We start from the raw sequence: 16,683 nt of genomic DNA, 5'->3' as shown, positions 1-16,683 counted from the left end.
TACATGAAGAAGGTGGTTCCATCATCATTTTTGTTATATGGTGATTTCCTCTACTGAGGGAGGAAATGGAAATAACCCTAAACCTATCCTGGCAGAGTATGTTAACATAGGAATTTAAAAAAATACACTGTTTTCTATGATCCCGGGAGTGTCAGAATGGTTTCTGATTTTGACATTTCTTTCTTTCTCCTCTGCTATGGGGATGCATGATACAGAAGTGGCTTTGATCCCTTTCTTCACGTTAATTCTTTTTTCCTTCCAGATATAAGCCTTTTTGTGCCCAGCTTCGGCTTTGTTTTTATTCCTATTATTAAAGTGGTCTTTCGCTACAAGCTGCTGCTTTAAGGCATTTATGAGGATTTGGCTGTTATTTATTTATTTTTATTTCAGTGGTGGGGAGGCCAAAGTTCAACTGTAGTAAGGGGTCCATCAGACTGTATTTTGTGGGTTGATTATGCATGAGGCCGACCCACACCTTGGCTCTGATTTCGGCTTTATGGGACTCCTCTTGTCTCAGAGCCTGTGGAAAGTTGCCTTCCCAGTACCTCCCAGAGTGGGTGTATATAGCAGGAGTGACTAAGGCTTTAGGCAAAATTGCCAAATCCTGTATTTGTACACCAGCAGGCAATAAGTGAGGAAGCTTAAGCATTGCATTCCTACTGTCTGGAGCCTGCAGACCCTGCAATCAAACACGGAGACCATATTCCAAAACGATTGTATCCGATGACGGCTTATTACGGAAAGAGTCCGTTTCACTGAGGATGCTTGCCAATAAAACAAAGTGAAAAACAGCATCTCTTCCTAGTTTCTACTTGATGAGCCACAATTTTGGAGATGATAGCTGAGCGCTTATTCAGATTTCAAGAACCACATTGTGGGCTTATGGACCACTCGTTGACACAGGGGCCCGAGGCAGGGGCACCCGCGGCCGGCAGCTAGCAGCATCAAGCGGAGAACAAGCACAGCCCTGTGCGTGCTAAGCCCATCGCGGAGCCTGCCCCCTGACCTCCGCCCCGGCCACAGGGACAGCCTGAACACTGAGTTAAGCACCGATGCCCAGACAGCAGACGGAGCCAATGGTTGACCTCTTATTTTAGTGTTAAAGTTGGGATTTATCATCCTGCAGAATGATTTTCCAGACACCTCAGAGTCAATCCTTTATTTCTAAATCAGAACAACACCGTTAACCAGCAGGTTTGACACCAGGCAAGCCTTTGTAAAATGCCAGCCAGCCTCACTAAGAAATTACACTCACGGGAGGGAATGCGAGTGGATATTTTCTTGTCACCTCCGGCAGACATTTTGTTTACAGATTTCTGTGAACTTTTCCTCTTCCTTAAGAGATTTGGCCGGAGGCAGCCCTGTGTGAAATATTTACACTCTTTCCTACCGCTTTTGCTTGCAGAAGTATTTTACCTTAAATAAAATTGTGCAAACATCTATTCTGCTTTAGGCATTCTCAAAAATGTGAGGCAATTTTAAACATCCCTAATTCTTGCATATAGCCTTTGCACCTGTAGAATTTTGTTTCTTGTTCATTTATTTGGTTGGTTAAATTTCAATTATGGGTCAATTATCATTGTGTACAGTGTCACTAAAAGTGAATATATACTCTCTGGGCCAAGGAGATTAAAATAAAAATAAGGTTAGAAGATAGATACAAAGTAAATGATGAGAGAGCTATTAAAAAATAATCCTAATCCTTGCCTCAAAGAAAGTTAAAAATATTATTTTAGCTGTGCTAATCAGTGCTTTAAAAAGATGTATAAAAATTATAAGAGTAAGATGGGTAGCAAGAGATGAGGTTTAACCTGATTCTAAATGTACAGAGATTCCTGGGAAATCTATTTAGCCAGACAAGAGGAAGGGCATAGGAAAGGAAAGGGGATGGGAAAAACCAGTATGTGTACATTTGTAAGAAGGGAGATTCACATGATGAAGGGTAGACAAGAAGTTCCTGAAAAGTATCAAGAAAGTATTATTGAAGGTTTATATGGTTAGGTGTTTTGACATTATCTCCCTTCTGTGACCAACGCTTATGGAATCCATAAGGGATTGGAAATGGATTTTGTCACACAAGTTAACTTTGATTGCCTTTGACTGCCAAGGACTGCACCTGGTTCATCGTAAAAGAGCACAATTATTGATCAATATTGTCTGCCATGGATGGGGAAGAGTAGCACATACAGCACTGATGTTCCATCATGTATACTGGCATATGATTATATTCAATGTTTCATTTTAGGTATAGTTTTTTTCCTCCAACTTAAAAAATCATCAGATGTAAGTCCGCTGGGATTCAGCAACACACATCATTACACCATATCAATTATTTATAGCTGGCATCCATTCAGATAAGATGAAGCCACTCTCATTGGCCAGTGCCCATGCCAGTCTCATTATAAAATATTTAAATATCACTCCTGAATATATGTTGGATGTCTCTAAAAAGATTCTAAGTCTCTTGTGGGCAGTGAGCACACTATGAAATTCTTATGAATCCTCACAGTGACCAGGCTCAGTGATAAGCATATGGTAGATGCTCCATAAATACTTAGCAAGTGTCATTTAATTAGATGGTAGGAAGTAGACACAGTCTGCATTGGCAGAATATGACTATCATTGGTCTCATTTCACTCTATAATGAGCAGTTTACCTAGCCTAACGACCTGTGAGGTACTTTGGTTATTTTCACAGCTGCAAAAGTCAGATTAAAGAATAGACCCAGAAAGGGCCACAGCAAAACCTTATGCTACTCATCAGCAAAAGAATGGACAGAATGCCTGTGGCCAATGAGAAGATGCACCTAACAACCTTTCCTGGTTTGGCAGTGGAGACAGGAAATGAGATTCTCAGGTATGTTAGAATATTTCTACCCATCATCCCAGAGCTGGGCTGACTCGTTGCCTTCAATGGATTCACAAAGGGCTTCAATTAATTCAGAATGAGATTTCATAAGAGTTTTTCCTTTGATTACTTTAATGTTTTCCATTAAAATAGACATGTTTCTCTTTCCTTTTACTCAAACATCATTTAAAAAAATTTTAAACCAACCAATCTATACTTTTCTCATTCTAGAATGAAAGTGTAATTCCTGAAATAATTCTATTCCTTCTGGATGTTTGTGTCTTTAAAATATTCTTGGGAGTATTAAACCTTCTCTGCGGTCATTATTTAGCAAACTCTACATTATTCATTGCCTATATTTTTCTTAAAGTCAGTCCCCTTAACCTTTAGTCATTTGTCTTGATTTTTTCTGAACCTGTTCCAATGCTTCAAACTCTACATGGAGTTAAGGTCATTACTCTGGACCCTAGTTCTTTAAAAGAAAAAAACAAAAACAAAAACCCATCACTTTCTTCTTCATTGTTCTGGGAAATCATGGACTCTTGACCAAGGTCATATTGTCAAGTTAGTGTTATCCTGTATGATCAGAAACTTGACACATCATGAGATACATATCAAAGGATATTATCAAATCTCAGTTATATGGGCCCCACCAATTTTGAATTTGTGGTTGTTGAGACTTGGGCTGGGCTAGTGTTTGCCTGTCCACCATAGTGACAGTTTTATCCAGTCAGTTAACATCCAAAACACACTATAGGAAGAATAAAGTACTTAGGGAAAATAAAATTTTCAAAACTCTTGCTACCATATAAATGTTATTTGCAGACAAAAACACCGATTTGAATATTACTTGTTCAAGTAATATTTTATTCAATGTGAATTTAAATTATTAGTAATTTACCTGTAAACAATAACATTGTGTGTCCTTAAATAGTAAGTATTTGGACTTTCTGCCAGTTTAGGAACATATTTTTTTCCCCAGTTCGTCTGCATTATGGAAGTTAAGTGTTGTCTAATCTTTATAACTGAGAAGGACCAATGAGAGGTAGCCATACCTTTCTGCGAAGTCCACAGGGTAATTATGTGTGAAATCCCCAGCACGGAGTAGTGACTCAGAAATATCAATTCCTTTTCCTATCCAACCTTGTTATTTTATAAATTTGGAAACAGAACCAGAACAGGTAGGTGAGTGTCCTGAAGAGGTAAGAGATGCATCTCATTTTAATCCAGGTTCTCCAACTCCTGGTCTGGTGTTCCTTCTGCTGTAGCGTTGATGCTGGGTCCCAGATATAAAAGGAAAATAAACCATGGGAGTTGGAGGGTTAGGCTCTCTGTTTTCTGCCTGCCTTTCTTGCTTGCTTGCTTGCTTGCTTCCTCTCTATAGAGGGGTCCTGGAACTCCTGTCTGATGGGCTGGGGGCAGGTGATGAGCTGAATGGGAAAACAGGGCAGCTGCTGATTTCAAGTGAAACCATCTTAGCAGTGACGGCCAATGACCAGCTGAACCCAGTAGCCAGGGTGTGTGATTACGAAGTAGCCGTAAGATGGGATGGAAAGGCTGCGGGAAGTGGCTTCTAATCATATTTTACGGACATGTTCTCCTTACTCTGTGACACCCCAAAATTGTAAAACAGCTCTGAGGAAAATGTTCTATGTTATATATCCATTAACATATTTAAAAAGTGAAGTAACTAATATTCAGAATTCTTCTTCAGTCTTCTGAGAGTCCTTTGCGGTAATGGGCTTCTTCTACAGACAGGAACCACTGGCTTAGAATTTGATAGAGTCGGGCTCAGTTTAAAGAAGAAAAGGCAAACGAGGCCAAGTCATTTAAAATACACCATTGCTACAAGGTGGAACTTTATTAAAGCATTATAAGGCGTCATAGCTTCTTTAAAACTATAAATTCTTCGATGATTGCACAATCAGAGAAAATTCAGTTGGTCAAGTTATGGTAGTACTTTTTGGTGTTTTATAATACATTCATGTATTAGGCAACATCCAGCAGAAAATGAGTACTATATGGAAATAACAGAAAGCTTAAGTTGTACAAAAAAGGGACATTTATTATAAGATAAAGGGGTGTCTTATGCGACTGAGGATAAGCCCTCAGAAAAGAATTATAATCATGGTACAATGCTCAGGAGTCCTCCATTAACCTGGACAGGCTGTTATTTTAGCTTCCTGTCTGCTAACATAAAAATCTAAAAACTGGACAATTAACTGTCATTATGATTTTAGATTTGCTTTGTCTGAATCTATGATGGATATTTAATAAATACTGGCTTAAGCACTTCAGCTTTTACTTTTTCCCTCTGTTAAGTATTTAATGATCTGTAAATAAGCACTTGAGAAAATGCTACCTAAAGGGACCCTGTGCTCTTTTACAACATGAAAAATCTTTGTGTAATGCGAACATTTCACCCTCTGATTTATCTGTTTGCTAATAAGATGTTTAGGCCCACATGGTATTTTGCCCAATAATGTAAAAAGCCAGTCCTGTGGAAAGAGAGGTTACATTCTCCCATAAAAAAGTGTTGTTTTCTCTCCACCTTCCCTGTCATGGACCTCTGGTCTTTTATGAAGAGGACATCTAGCAACCTTATACCAGGCTCCAGGGCTGTGGGAGAGACCCAGTGTATTTGTTCTCATCTTCATTCTCTGATACTCTGCTCCATGCTTTAACTCATTAGCATATTGCCTTTCTCTGTTTCCTTGTTCCTTGCTTCTCCACTCAAGAGATCATTCACAGCAAGGGCAGAATAAAATCTCCTAATTTTCAATTCCTGGGAATTGCCTCTGGGAAAGGGTAGGAGGGTGGTGGTGGTGTTGTTGAGGACAGTTCCCAGAAAGGGAGAGCTGGGGCAGATGACCCAGGAGGGTCCATTGTAGGAGACTGGGGTTCGATGTAGCAAAGGTTTGGGGAATAACCCAATCTGGTTCTTCCAAGACAGTCTTTCTCAACTGTATTCTTATGTTCAGATGCCTTTTTGAGAGTGCCATTGGACAACCTCAGTGTTTTAAGTGCTCCCTGGTGATTCTTACCTACTCTAGAGTTTGGTAAGCCCTGTTCTAGAATGTATTCTCAAAAAATTCCTGTGAAAAGACAGAATTTCAACTAAGCATCTTAAGCAAGCAACCTATCTGAAATAGGTAGTCAAAGCATTAGTTCGTCTTAGAGTCCTGGGCATACGACGACCTCAGTGGGCTCTGTGCCCCCCAGTTCTGTGAGACAAGTAGCATAAACGAGAGCCATGGTAGGTTCCAAAGGCTTTGGTAGGCATGGTCAGTGGTTCCTGAATGATTTTAGGTCAGCTAGTAAGAAATTATTGAGTGCAGGTGATTGAATTCTGTATTTTTATCATTTATAGGTTTAGTTGAATAAATTTTTTTTTTTTTGAGAGAGAGAGACAGCGTGGCAAGGGGGGGAGGGGCAGAGGGAGAGAGAGAGGGAGAGAGAGAGAGAGAGGATTTCAAACAGACTCCACACCCAGCGAGGAGACCGACGCAGGGCTTGATCTCATGATCTGAGCCAAAATTACCCAGGTACCCTGAATGGATTTTTAAAAAAGCTAATATTTGGAGTCATGGCAGAAGTTTATCATTAAGGGTATGTCATCCATGCCTATGAAATTAGGATGATTGTGGATTATTAATGTCTTTCTTGGGAACTGCTAGCAAAGTCAAAATGTCTTAATACTTCTCTCCCCAACGAGAAGCGTAAACAAAAAACCCCAATTTATCACTTCATCAGAAACAGAAAAATGCCCCAAATTCACAGCACCTTCTATGTGGCAGACACTGTACTAGGGTATTTTATGTGCATTATTACATTTAATCCTCATAACTAAATGAGGTTGTTGTAATTATTTCCAACTTTAGCAAAGAAGCCCGAAACTCATGCATTAGCCTCAAATCATACAGAAGGCACTAGGGTTGGGCCTGGAATCCAGCTTGGAATCACACCTATACCTGTGCCACTTACATTATACACAGCAGCAGTTACCAGTAAAAATGAGCCTTCCTTGTTTCTAGTTAAACCCTATCTTTCTTCAAGGAGCTCATCTAATCCCACCTATCTATGTGGCCTTCCCTGACATTCCTTAGCATTGTTTCTCAGCATCATTTGCTTGATACTTATGAACATGTTTTGTCCTATTTTCACAGTTCAGTATTTCTGAGGTCGGGATGCATCTTGCCATGGGTGGTGGGTCGCAGTGGGTCAGTGTTTTGTTTTCTACCTTAACGGTCCATAAAATTAAGGTACATCTTCGAATTGATGGCATCTTAGATTCAGTAAAATATGGTAGATACTACTCTGCTATTTAATAATGTGGCCATGTCCTATTAAGATTATGTGGCAGAAATAGTGCTCACAAATATCCATGTGCTCGCGTAGTTTCTGCAGCTTCCTTGAAATCCAGCTGGGTCCATGTGACAAGTTCTGGCTGATGGATTCTGGACAGAAGTGACAAGTGTGTCCCCCGGACCAAGGCAGTTAAGAGCTGGTGCGCCTCTCTCTTCCCTTTCACAGCAAACTTGGGAGCCAATAGATATTAGATACTCATTTAATGGGTTTATAGTAATATCTACTCATTTGACAAGTGGACACGCCTTCTGCCGGGTTCCCACTAAGCAAAGACTCATTACTTTACACATCAACACTTTAAGTAGCAATCCTGGGGTGCTGGCCCCCCTTGTTCCTTTACGTTTCCTCACTTTGCATTATCTGTATGTTCAGCTAGACTTCCATTGGCAACATTTATTTACATTAATGGGTCCTGGGAATGGGGGAGAAATACTCCTAGAAAAGGGATGTAAGAAAAGCATTTGATTTCTAGGATCCAAATGTTTAGCCAGACGGCAGAAGTGAGCAGGAACCTGAGCTTGAAAACGCAGGAAATATTTCGGCAAAGGCCCAACTTGCTTCTTGAGCAGGCTTCAGGACTGACGATCCTCACAACAAGATACCGCCCTGGTTTCACTGAAAGTTCTTGTTCTTTTCAAAACGCAATCCCGAATTCACTTTTTGTATTGTCTCAGGAAAATCGTGTTTGCAAGAATGCTTTACGGTCCCCCCTTGAGTTTCCTGGATCTGAAGAAGTGAAGGGAAAGACTATTTGCTTTTATGTAATCAGATTCTCTGGGATTTAATCCTATATCCCATTTATGGCTGAGCTAGCCATTCAAAATTAAAATGAACCTTTCATCCGTGTGTATCATAAATGGGCATTTATCAGGATTATATGATTTTGCAATCCATCTGAATACGTAACCAGAATTTGTTTTCTTTCCGTTTCACTATGTAATTACCATGCAACAATAACAAAAGTGACATGTTTGAAGAACAGATAAAATGCTGCAAATTGGCCAGTAATGGAGATATTTCCTCATCTTCTGAAAAACCCATTTATTCTCTCTCTCAACAAATCAAGGCATTGTCAGCCCATACTCATCTTGTGGCCAGAGGGGCTCCACCAATTTCTGGATGTAAGTGAGTCTTGGAATGCAGATGAGGGAGACTGACGAAGGCTTTCAGCAAAGGCAGCTGGTCTTTGCTTGCCTCAATTTCTAAATCATCCATAATGGGGCCAAGACCTCCCAAGCACTAAAAGAGCGAGCTGACATGCTGGACAAACTGTTAATTTTTTTCCTGAAGAAGCTGCTATATTGCACATCTGTCACTGTAGCGCAGACAATTACTCACTGAGTGGGGGAAAAAAATCTGCTGCTTGTTTCTAGCTGAGTTGTTAAGGGACCTAATGGAGAAATACAATGGCGTAGGAGTCAAAACATGCTGGTTTCCCGTGTGCTTGGTGACTGTTTCCTCATTTTGGAAGGCTGTCCTGTGATAGTAAAATAGGTGAAGTAGACTAAGATGCGTGGAAAGGAGTCTGAAGTCGCGGGAGAACAGGAAAGGCATGTAAAGTTGTGGGAGGGTCAAGAAAGAAGCCTTACGAATTATGGACCGCTGTACTGACTGCCGAGAGCCTAGACACCATAGCCATTGTGTTAGAAATACTGTGGTTTTGCACTTCAAATTTCACACCCTTAATGTGTGCTCCCAAGGGCTTCACATCCACGTAAAAGATTATTTGTGCGTTTCATACTTGGTACATGCACTGTGGATGACCTATCGTTTCCATAATGAATTATAGCCATCCACAAAGAACTTTAGAATTCCAGATTCGCCACATGGCCATCGGAGAGACCCTAATTCCCACCCTCACCCCAAACTCATTTGCACATGAGAATTATGAAATTCTAGCATTTGAAGAAATTCACCTCCATAAGGGATGCAGGAAACTGCCATTTTAGGAAGCGTTACTTTATGTTGAATTAGCATACTAGTTCTCACCTTCTCTGCTTTTATTAAAGAATGCTGCCTTCAGGAAGAATAAACATTTCTTAGAAATTTAACAGGAAGATGAAAAATAGGTAAAAAATAGTTGTGGGGGTTGTCTTTTTATCTGGGATACTATCATAATACAGTCTTGTCTCTATGGTCTTATACCTGAAAAATCAAGTATCATACACACATTTAAAATTCTAGTGATTTATTTTGAAAATTCAAACCTCAAAAACAAAACAAAACAAAAACCAAAAAACAAAACCTAAACAAGCACAAAAATCACCTTCAATTGTTACCCAACTTCATCCTTGGAAGATTAAGGCGTAAACATAAGACATTCTGATAACGAAACAGGAGTGAGGTCTGTGAATCTGGGAATGATTTAAACTGCCTGACAATTCAAAGACAGAAGACAACTCTAATGTACAGATAAAACTAAAAGTGGCGATAGTAGATCATACTCCTGGCAGTTAATGGCACTGGCTCACTAGAGACAAATCTGGATCTACTTAAAACGTCAGGTGTGTAAAGTAATGAGTCTTTGCTTAGTAGGAACCCAGCAGAAGGAGCCTTCATGGTCCACTTGTCAGTTGAGTATATATTACTGCAAGCCTGTTAAATAAATGAGTATTTAATACCTACTGGATAAAAAAAATAATCTACCTACTCTAACAACTCTAGTTTTTGGGGGACAGAAGATAAAATTTTATCAACAGAGTAAGATGCTTCTTACAGCAAACAAAACTCAACACTTTCACAGAATATTTAAAATATCAAAGTATGTTTATGAAGGGTACAATGTTCCAGGAGGAAATGGAGTGACTGGAACATATATGATTCTCATTGATATTTCAAGCCACCAGAGAGAGAACATGTACTTGTTACTTGAGAATCAGAGAATGTTTGAGTGGAAGGAGGCCTTGAGACAGTCTAGCCCAACTTCAGAGAAAATAAACACATGATGAAAATGTAGCAGGTCACAATCAGCTGTGAATAAATGTGTGCGTCAAATATGTTTACCAATTTTTTTCTCTAAAATTTTTTGGAAATATTCAAATTTTCCAGGGCTTAAAAACGAACAATGAGTTTAACTGTTAGATCTTAATTGGCAAAGGGTAGTAATTAAATTTTTTAAGAGTATTTTCAACTTTACTTTTTAAGAGGTAAACATTTAAAGCACAAAGACAATGACTGCTTATAAATGACATTTTTAACCGTTGTTTTATTTGTTGTATTATTAATATAACTTTCTACCAGAAGGGAAAAAAAAAATCCAAAATAGTCTTTGCTAGCCAACTTCATTTTACAATACTTTTTGTCTTTAGAAAGACAAAATACAGGAAGAAATGGTTTCTCTTTCACAAAACAGCGGCTCAAAATGAAAATGTGTTGAAGAGAAGCAACTGTCAGTTCAATTCATTACAAGAATATTAATTCACAATGTTAAAATAAACATATTAATAAAATGCAGTATTTTACAATCATGTCTGTTTATTGCACACATATGTGCCCTGTAAACACACCTAAATGTATACATTGTGCATATCTTTAACCCTACCATAACTTCTGTTTGATAACCACGGTATGAGTTATAAAATCTATGTATTCAAATGTTGAGACAATTAATTGGTAAGTTTTAGTTACTTATGCATTTTCTTTTAAAGGGGTATCATTTAACTGAAAAATGAAAGCAAACAAATTCGAGGGGAACGTAGCCTTAAAAAATTACATTTGGGGGAAGGAAGGAAGGAAGGAAATGACCCGAACACACAGTCTCATCAGTATCAAGTATAACAACTTACACAAAGAAAAAAAGTTGAGCTGCTAAGGTAGTCATGTTCAGCCTCTCTCGGCTACATCTATGGATGGATAATTCAGACAGTAAAGGAAGAGACGTATTCTCTAAAGTTTTTAGCATGACTGATTAATTTGATATGGGGCTTTAGATACTGTAAAATAGAAAAGTGGCTTCACAAAGGAGCAGAGAAAAATCTTACCACCTTTTTCAGAAGACATGAATGTGCATTCTAAATCATGAATTCCTTTGGATGTTTTGGGTTCTAAGTGTATAGTAACAAGCAGGTAAAAATTAACTAGAACTATATGTGAAATACAAATTAGTGGGCTTCATATCTTAAAAGATATTTGATTTACATTAAAAATTCAGTATTTTAATTGTGTTTATTTCTCCAGTTCAGTTTGGGTACAAATAGAACAACAGGTCTGCACTGATTTTTCTTAAGGACTGAACGGGGAAGGGATGTATGTGCTTCTGATGTATGTTTGTGTGCTAATAGTGGGGTGGGGGAAGTTTAGGATGTTGTCACTTCTCTACCTGGAGTACTGATTCATATAGTCTGTATAGTTAAATACTTCTATAACATAAAAAATATTTTAAGTCCTCTGAGAGCCACACAGAGGGCTCTACACGTCAAGAATTTGAACTTTCTTTTGCTTCCTGATAATGTAAACATGAATTACTTTGGAGGGAGTGTTTGAGAACAACACCCAAGCTAAGTGAGCATCTCTGAGGGGCTGCTTCAGAGGACTAGTACCTTTCTAAAAGGGAAACAATACAAAATATTCATTAAGACTGTAAAATTTAATGAAAGAATTTCCCCATGCCAGCTGGTATATGTTCTGCTCTTCCTCACTATGAGGGTTGGAACATCGCAGAGTGAAAAAGAACAGCCAGCCAAGTCCTCAGGAGTTTGGGACGAGTCTCACGATAACCTGTGTGTGATCAGTGGCTCCAAATTTGGCTTTTCAAAATTCTAGGGTTTTAGAAGATTTTCAGGCAATGGATTTAAAAATAAAATCTTTTGGATAGATCCTAGAGCACTCTACACTATCATAAAGAAGTTTCAACCTGGTATATAGATGATCTCCACTTTTCCCGCTTACATAGCTAGAATGAGTATTTAACAAAAAGCACTTTTTTAAAAAATGGCAAATTTCAAAGAAACAAACTTATAAAAATAATGATACAACAGGGTTACTCTATCCAATAAGAATGCCTCAAAGAGCAATTTACCTGGTAGTCTATAATCCCTTAACCAACCTGTCCTCTTACCACAATACCCCTAGGAAAGAAGATAATGCTTAAAAGAAATGTGTACATTTGGCAAACCATAGAGGCTCTCCAATGGCAGGCTGACTTCTTTCTCCTCAGCTGGCAGTTAGGAGACCACCTAGGAAACGTCTACTATATGCACAAACCTCCTCTCCCACCTTTAAAAAACATTTGCAAAATATTCTAAAACCTACTACAATGGAGCATCAAGGATTTTCAGGGCAGTGAAACTGCTCTGTGTGATACTATAATGGTGGATCCATGTCATTATATATTCATCCAAACCTATGGAATGTACAAGACCAGAGTGAACTGCAATGTAAACTGTGGACTTTGGATGATTATGACGTGTCAATGTAGGCTTATCGATTGTAACAAATGTCCCATTCTAGTGGGGGATGCTGATAATGGGGGAGGCTGTGCATGTTTGAGGGCAGAGGGTATATGAGAAATCTCTGTACCTTAACTTTTCGGTGAACCTAAAACTGCTCTTAAAAAAAAAAAAGCCTTAAAAAACTCCATTAGAAAGTTGATCCACATGTGTTTTCTTGACCTTTACTCAACGAATAAGAGTCATTATAAATATATTATCAGTCTTTAATAATGAGGATCAACATCTTCTAAGCTAAGAGCAATTTAGCATCTCTGGCATTATGAAGCAGATGATTCAAAAATAACAATAGGAGGCACATAATAAAAATGACTTGTTTTGCTTGGTTTTAAAGTAACTACTTAGATGTTAGAAAGGGCAAATCATTACCATTCATTTTCTTGTTCACCTTATAAATGGGCTAGATCACTGCCAGAAATCTCAATTCTTGGGAGAGCCATTTAAATTTTCAAACAAATTGATTTGATAATTCTTATTAGTTACTCCAATGGTTAAATTGAAAATTAGTTTACCACAGTTGCGTTGATCTTAAAAAAATATCAACCTTTGGGAAGAGAGAGGTAGCAGTCAGTCTAGACTAATAGAATTTACAGTTCAGTCATGGTAAATTTAAAAAATACATTTTTCTTTCAACAATTATTTTATGTTCTAGATGAGGTAAAATTTGTAAAATCTGCATTAAGGTAATGTTGCGGGCACTCTGGTGACAATGATGAAGTTTATTTTGGTCAAAATGTCAGAGGGAAACATTAGTTGTTGTTTGTAAACTGTGAACTTTATACTACACTGTCCAAGGAGAGATTAATTGGTACAGGGCCAAATTCGGGGAACGTGAAATTGGCAAGCCTTTTAAATAAAGATTTGCTTAGGACTGATGTGATGATAGGTCTTTCAAGTTCTAGGGATGATAGGAAACACCATCCTCTCTGGCCTATCCCATTTGAGAAACCTGTGGGTGTGCTCACATTTGCCTGGGCATTGCACACACACATGAACGAATCAAGCTAGAAGTGACTGACCTATGAGATCAAAATAAATAGGAGAGCTGTTCTTTACACCTAGAAATAGCTGAAAATTGCTGCAAATTTTAAAAGGTGAAGGTTTTCACTTTAGCACCAGGAATTGTGATGGAACCCCATCTCTCTCCCTGTGGCAGGACTGAATGCAGGAAGGATGCTAGAGTGATGAGTTTGAGGCAATGTAGATTTCTGCTTCGAAAACAGAAGCTATGTTGTCATTTTAGGACAATGGGATATATATCGTGACTAAAAGTTGTAGAACCTTTCTTCTTTGCTTTTCTTCTTAGGCGGATTTTCCTGAATTGGGAGTGGCAGTTGCAGGGGTGCTTTTTGGTAGAGGAAATCCAAGACCTAATCCTTTTGGCCTCTGCATGGCTTGAATGGGCTCAGCGATCCCTTTGCCATCTCGTCCAAGGCCTGACCCAGGTGTCCAGCCCATGTTCTGGAGCATTCGGTTTCCAATGTTGTTTTCGAGGATCGGTTGGGCGTTTTCCCCTACAAATCCTGAAATTACAAAATGGCAGAAAAAACACAACAACCCCCAAAACATATTAGTACAGACGTAAGTGAAGATCCTCTCAAGCTGAGAAAATCATATTCTCCTATGTTTTTCTTTCAACAAGGTACACAGGTGGAGGGGTGGTGGTAGTGAGGAGGCCTGTTTATTCACCTTAGGATGAGGAGCTTGTAGGGATAGAGGAATCAATGGAAGAGAGATCTCGTTTAGAGTTTCAGCTCTACTACTTAGTAGCTAAGTTATTCAACTTCCTGGGGCTTTTGTTTCCTCATCTGTAAAGCAGGTGGAACAATGTCCACTGTCCACCTCACAGAAAGTGGCAAGAATCAGTTGAGATCCTGTATACAATGTAGCCTTAATAAACTGATAAAATACAAAGAAATTTATTTTCATTCCTGCATTAGCCTCAGTGGTAATTCTGAAAATCACCAACTTACCACCATAATATCTTATATTTGCCTGGGGCCTTGACATTCAATAAAACCAAACCTAAAACCAAACCAAACAAAAAGCACAACCTTTGGCATCCCTAATTCCTAGGAATTGTTTACATTGTTCTAATCCTCTTCTTGTTATTTATGATTTGGACTATAATAATTCCTTTCTTCCTCCTTCTTCCATGTCTATGTTTTTGATTACTACAGAAGCAGGCAAGAAGGGAAAAAATAGAGGAAAAGAATATTAAAGTTACCGATAGTGCTATATATAAAATAATTCTTCCCTTTCCCCTCTGTCCCTGATCTCCTACCTACCTTCATTCCTTATTTAGGAAAAGGAGATTGGGCAGTGCTTATCATGAGATTTAGAAATAGTTCTTGTTTCCCCTATGTTCTTTGCAAAGACAACTGAGAGATGTACCTATTTTAAGCATTTTCTATTTGATGGCATTTTCAAAGATTGACTTTAAATTTTCTTGGAGGCTCTTATGGAAACAGTTGAGCTTATAAACATACATTTGATTCTAGGGGAAAGTGCAGAAGTACTAAGCATCTAAAGTCAAAGGACTGAGAAACTAACCAATGTAAATGTCAAGGAATCACAAGAACCTGAGCTCCCTCCTTCAGCTGCACATTTGGCCTTGGTCTGTGTGCACCTGTTGTGGAGCAGGCTGGCGCTCCGAGGGGTCCATTTCTGTTCATCCTGTAGCAGCAGCTGAGAGATTGTGGTGTATGAAAGGGGAATCTAGCAAATCTAGAGATAACCAGTTAAAAGCAATCAGACCTCTCAATTACCAGAGCATGTCTTGTGGTTACTCCCTTTGCAGAAGAAGGAAGTGATTATCAAACTAATACTGGAGATGGTGTGGGAAAGGGGATGAGGGCATCTTACAACAATCCTTGTTTTAGTGAGAACATATTTAGCCCCATCTCCTCTATCACGCTTTCCAAGAAGTCTGTTGTAAAACTCTGAGGTGGCAAACTTACAGGGATGCAGTGTTTGACCACCATTCCCTCCCTAGTCCTTCAGGGCTGAAGATCGTCTCCCTTTTCAAAGATCTGAGGATGCCTCTGGCATATATACCAGCTCAGCCGTGGGTCCAGCATATTTCTGCTCTGAAATGTGGGCGGCTGTCTTCCTGGACAGTCTGAGGGTTGAAATGGGGAGCTGTTGACAAGATCACTCAGTACTCTCTTTGGCACCGACCCACAAGCCCCCTCTACCCCTTTTCCAACATCATCAATTTTTTCTCCCTGACTGGAGATTATGAGGGCACCTTCTACTCCATCTTCACCGCCCGCCCCCAAGAAGGTTGGGACTCTCTGTCCCTCTCCTTCTCTAATATTATGTTTAAGATGGATCCTCAAGCACCAAAAACAGTAACAAAAATATTACCTACGGGACTGCAGAGTATAAAGTTCTATTTCTTGGCCCTCTGTGGTTACAGAAATGGCCAGTGTATTATTTTGTTCTTTAAACGGTCCCTCTGCATTTCCACGTGTTCTTTGGGATATGTATTTCATGGTAAAAAAAATTCATAATAAACGAAATAGCAGGGTTGAACCAACAGTTTATGTGGTACTTTGTAACTGGCATTCTGGGGAAGAGCAAGTGGATTGTTCCCCATGATTCTGAGTTGTAGAAGAAAGAAACTGTAAAGTGCTAGAAATAAGTTTTAATAATGGACATTCATTTACTATAATCAATTGATTTTCAAAGCCCTTTATTGGACATTGTGGTAGTCCCAATCTTCAGTATGTTGTAGGACTGAGAATGGAATACGTTATTGCCATTTGCTGAATTAGTAACAGGGAATAAGTAAGAACCAGGTTACCACAATGAGTCGGTTTTGGGTTTGTCAAATTGGGTCTTAGCTCACCGAAACAAGTATCTTAATGTGTAATGGAAAAAAACCTTTTAGTTGCGAACAGCTTGAATGGCAATGACTGGTATATAAAAAAATTCATAATTCATTATATATACATATAAAATCTCCATGCACATATGCACACACACACACACACACACACACACACACAAATTAAAT

At 38.9% G+C, this 16,683-nt stretch overlaps 1 protein-coding gene across 4 annotated transcripts in view; it reads right to left on the bottom strand.

Annotated features, from left to right (window-relative positions):
• Positions 1-10,400: 10,400 nt before the first annotated feature.
• Positions 10,401-16,683, bottom strand: part of GPATCH2 (G-patch domain containing 2) — a 173,202-nt gene continuing 166,919 nt past the window's right edge. For all 4 annotated transcript variants that reach the window (XM_025892263.2, XM_073884095.1, XM_025892264.2 and 1 more), the window contains one exon: positions 10,401-14,185. In XM_025892263.2, coding sequence (XP_025748048.1) covers positions 13,965-14,185 — 221 coding nt within the window. In that variant the 3' untranslated portion in view covers positions 10,401-13,964. The remainder of the gene's footprint in view (positions 14,186-16,683) is intronic.

Source organism: Callorhinus ursinus, unplaced genomic scaffold (genome assembly GCF_003265705.2).
Source record: "Callorhinus ursinus isolate GAN/ISIS: 27379988/994484 unplaced genomic scaffold, GSC_fseal_2.0 scaffold54, whole genome shotgun sequence".
NCBI lineage: Eukaryota > Metazoa > Chordata > Mammalia > Carnivora > Otariidae > Callorhinus > Callorhinus ursinus.
This window is presented reverse-complemented; position numbering and strand designations above follow the sequence as displayed.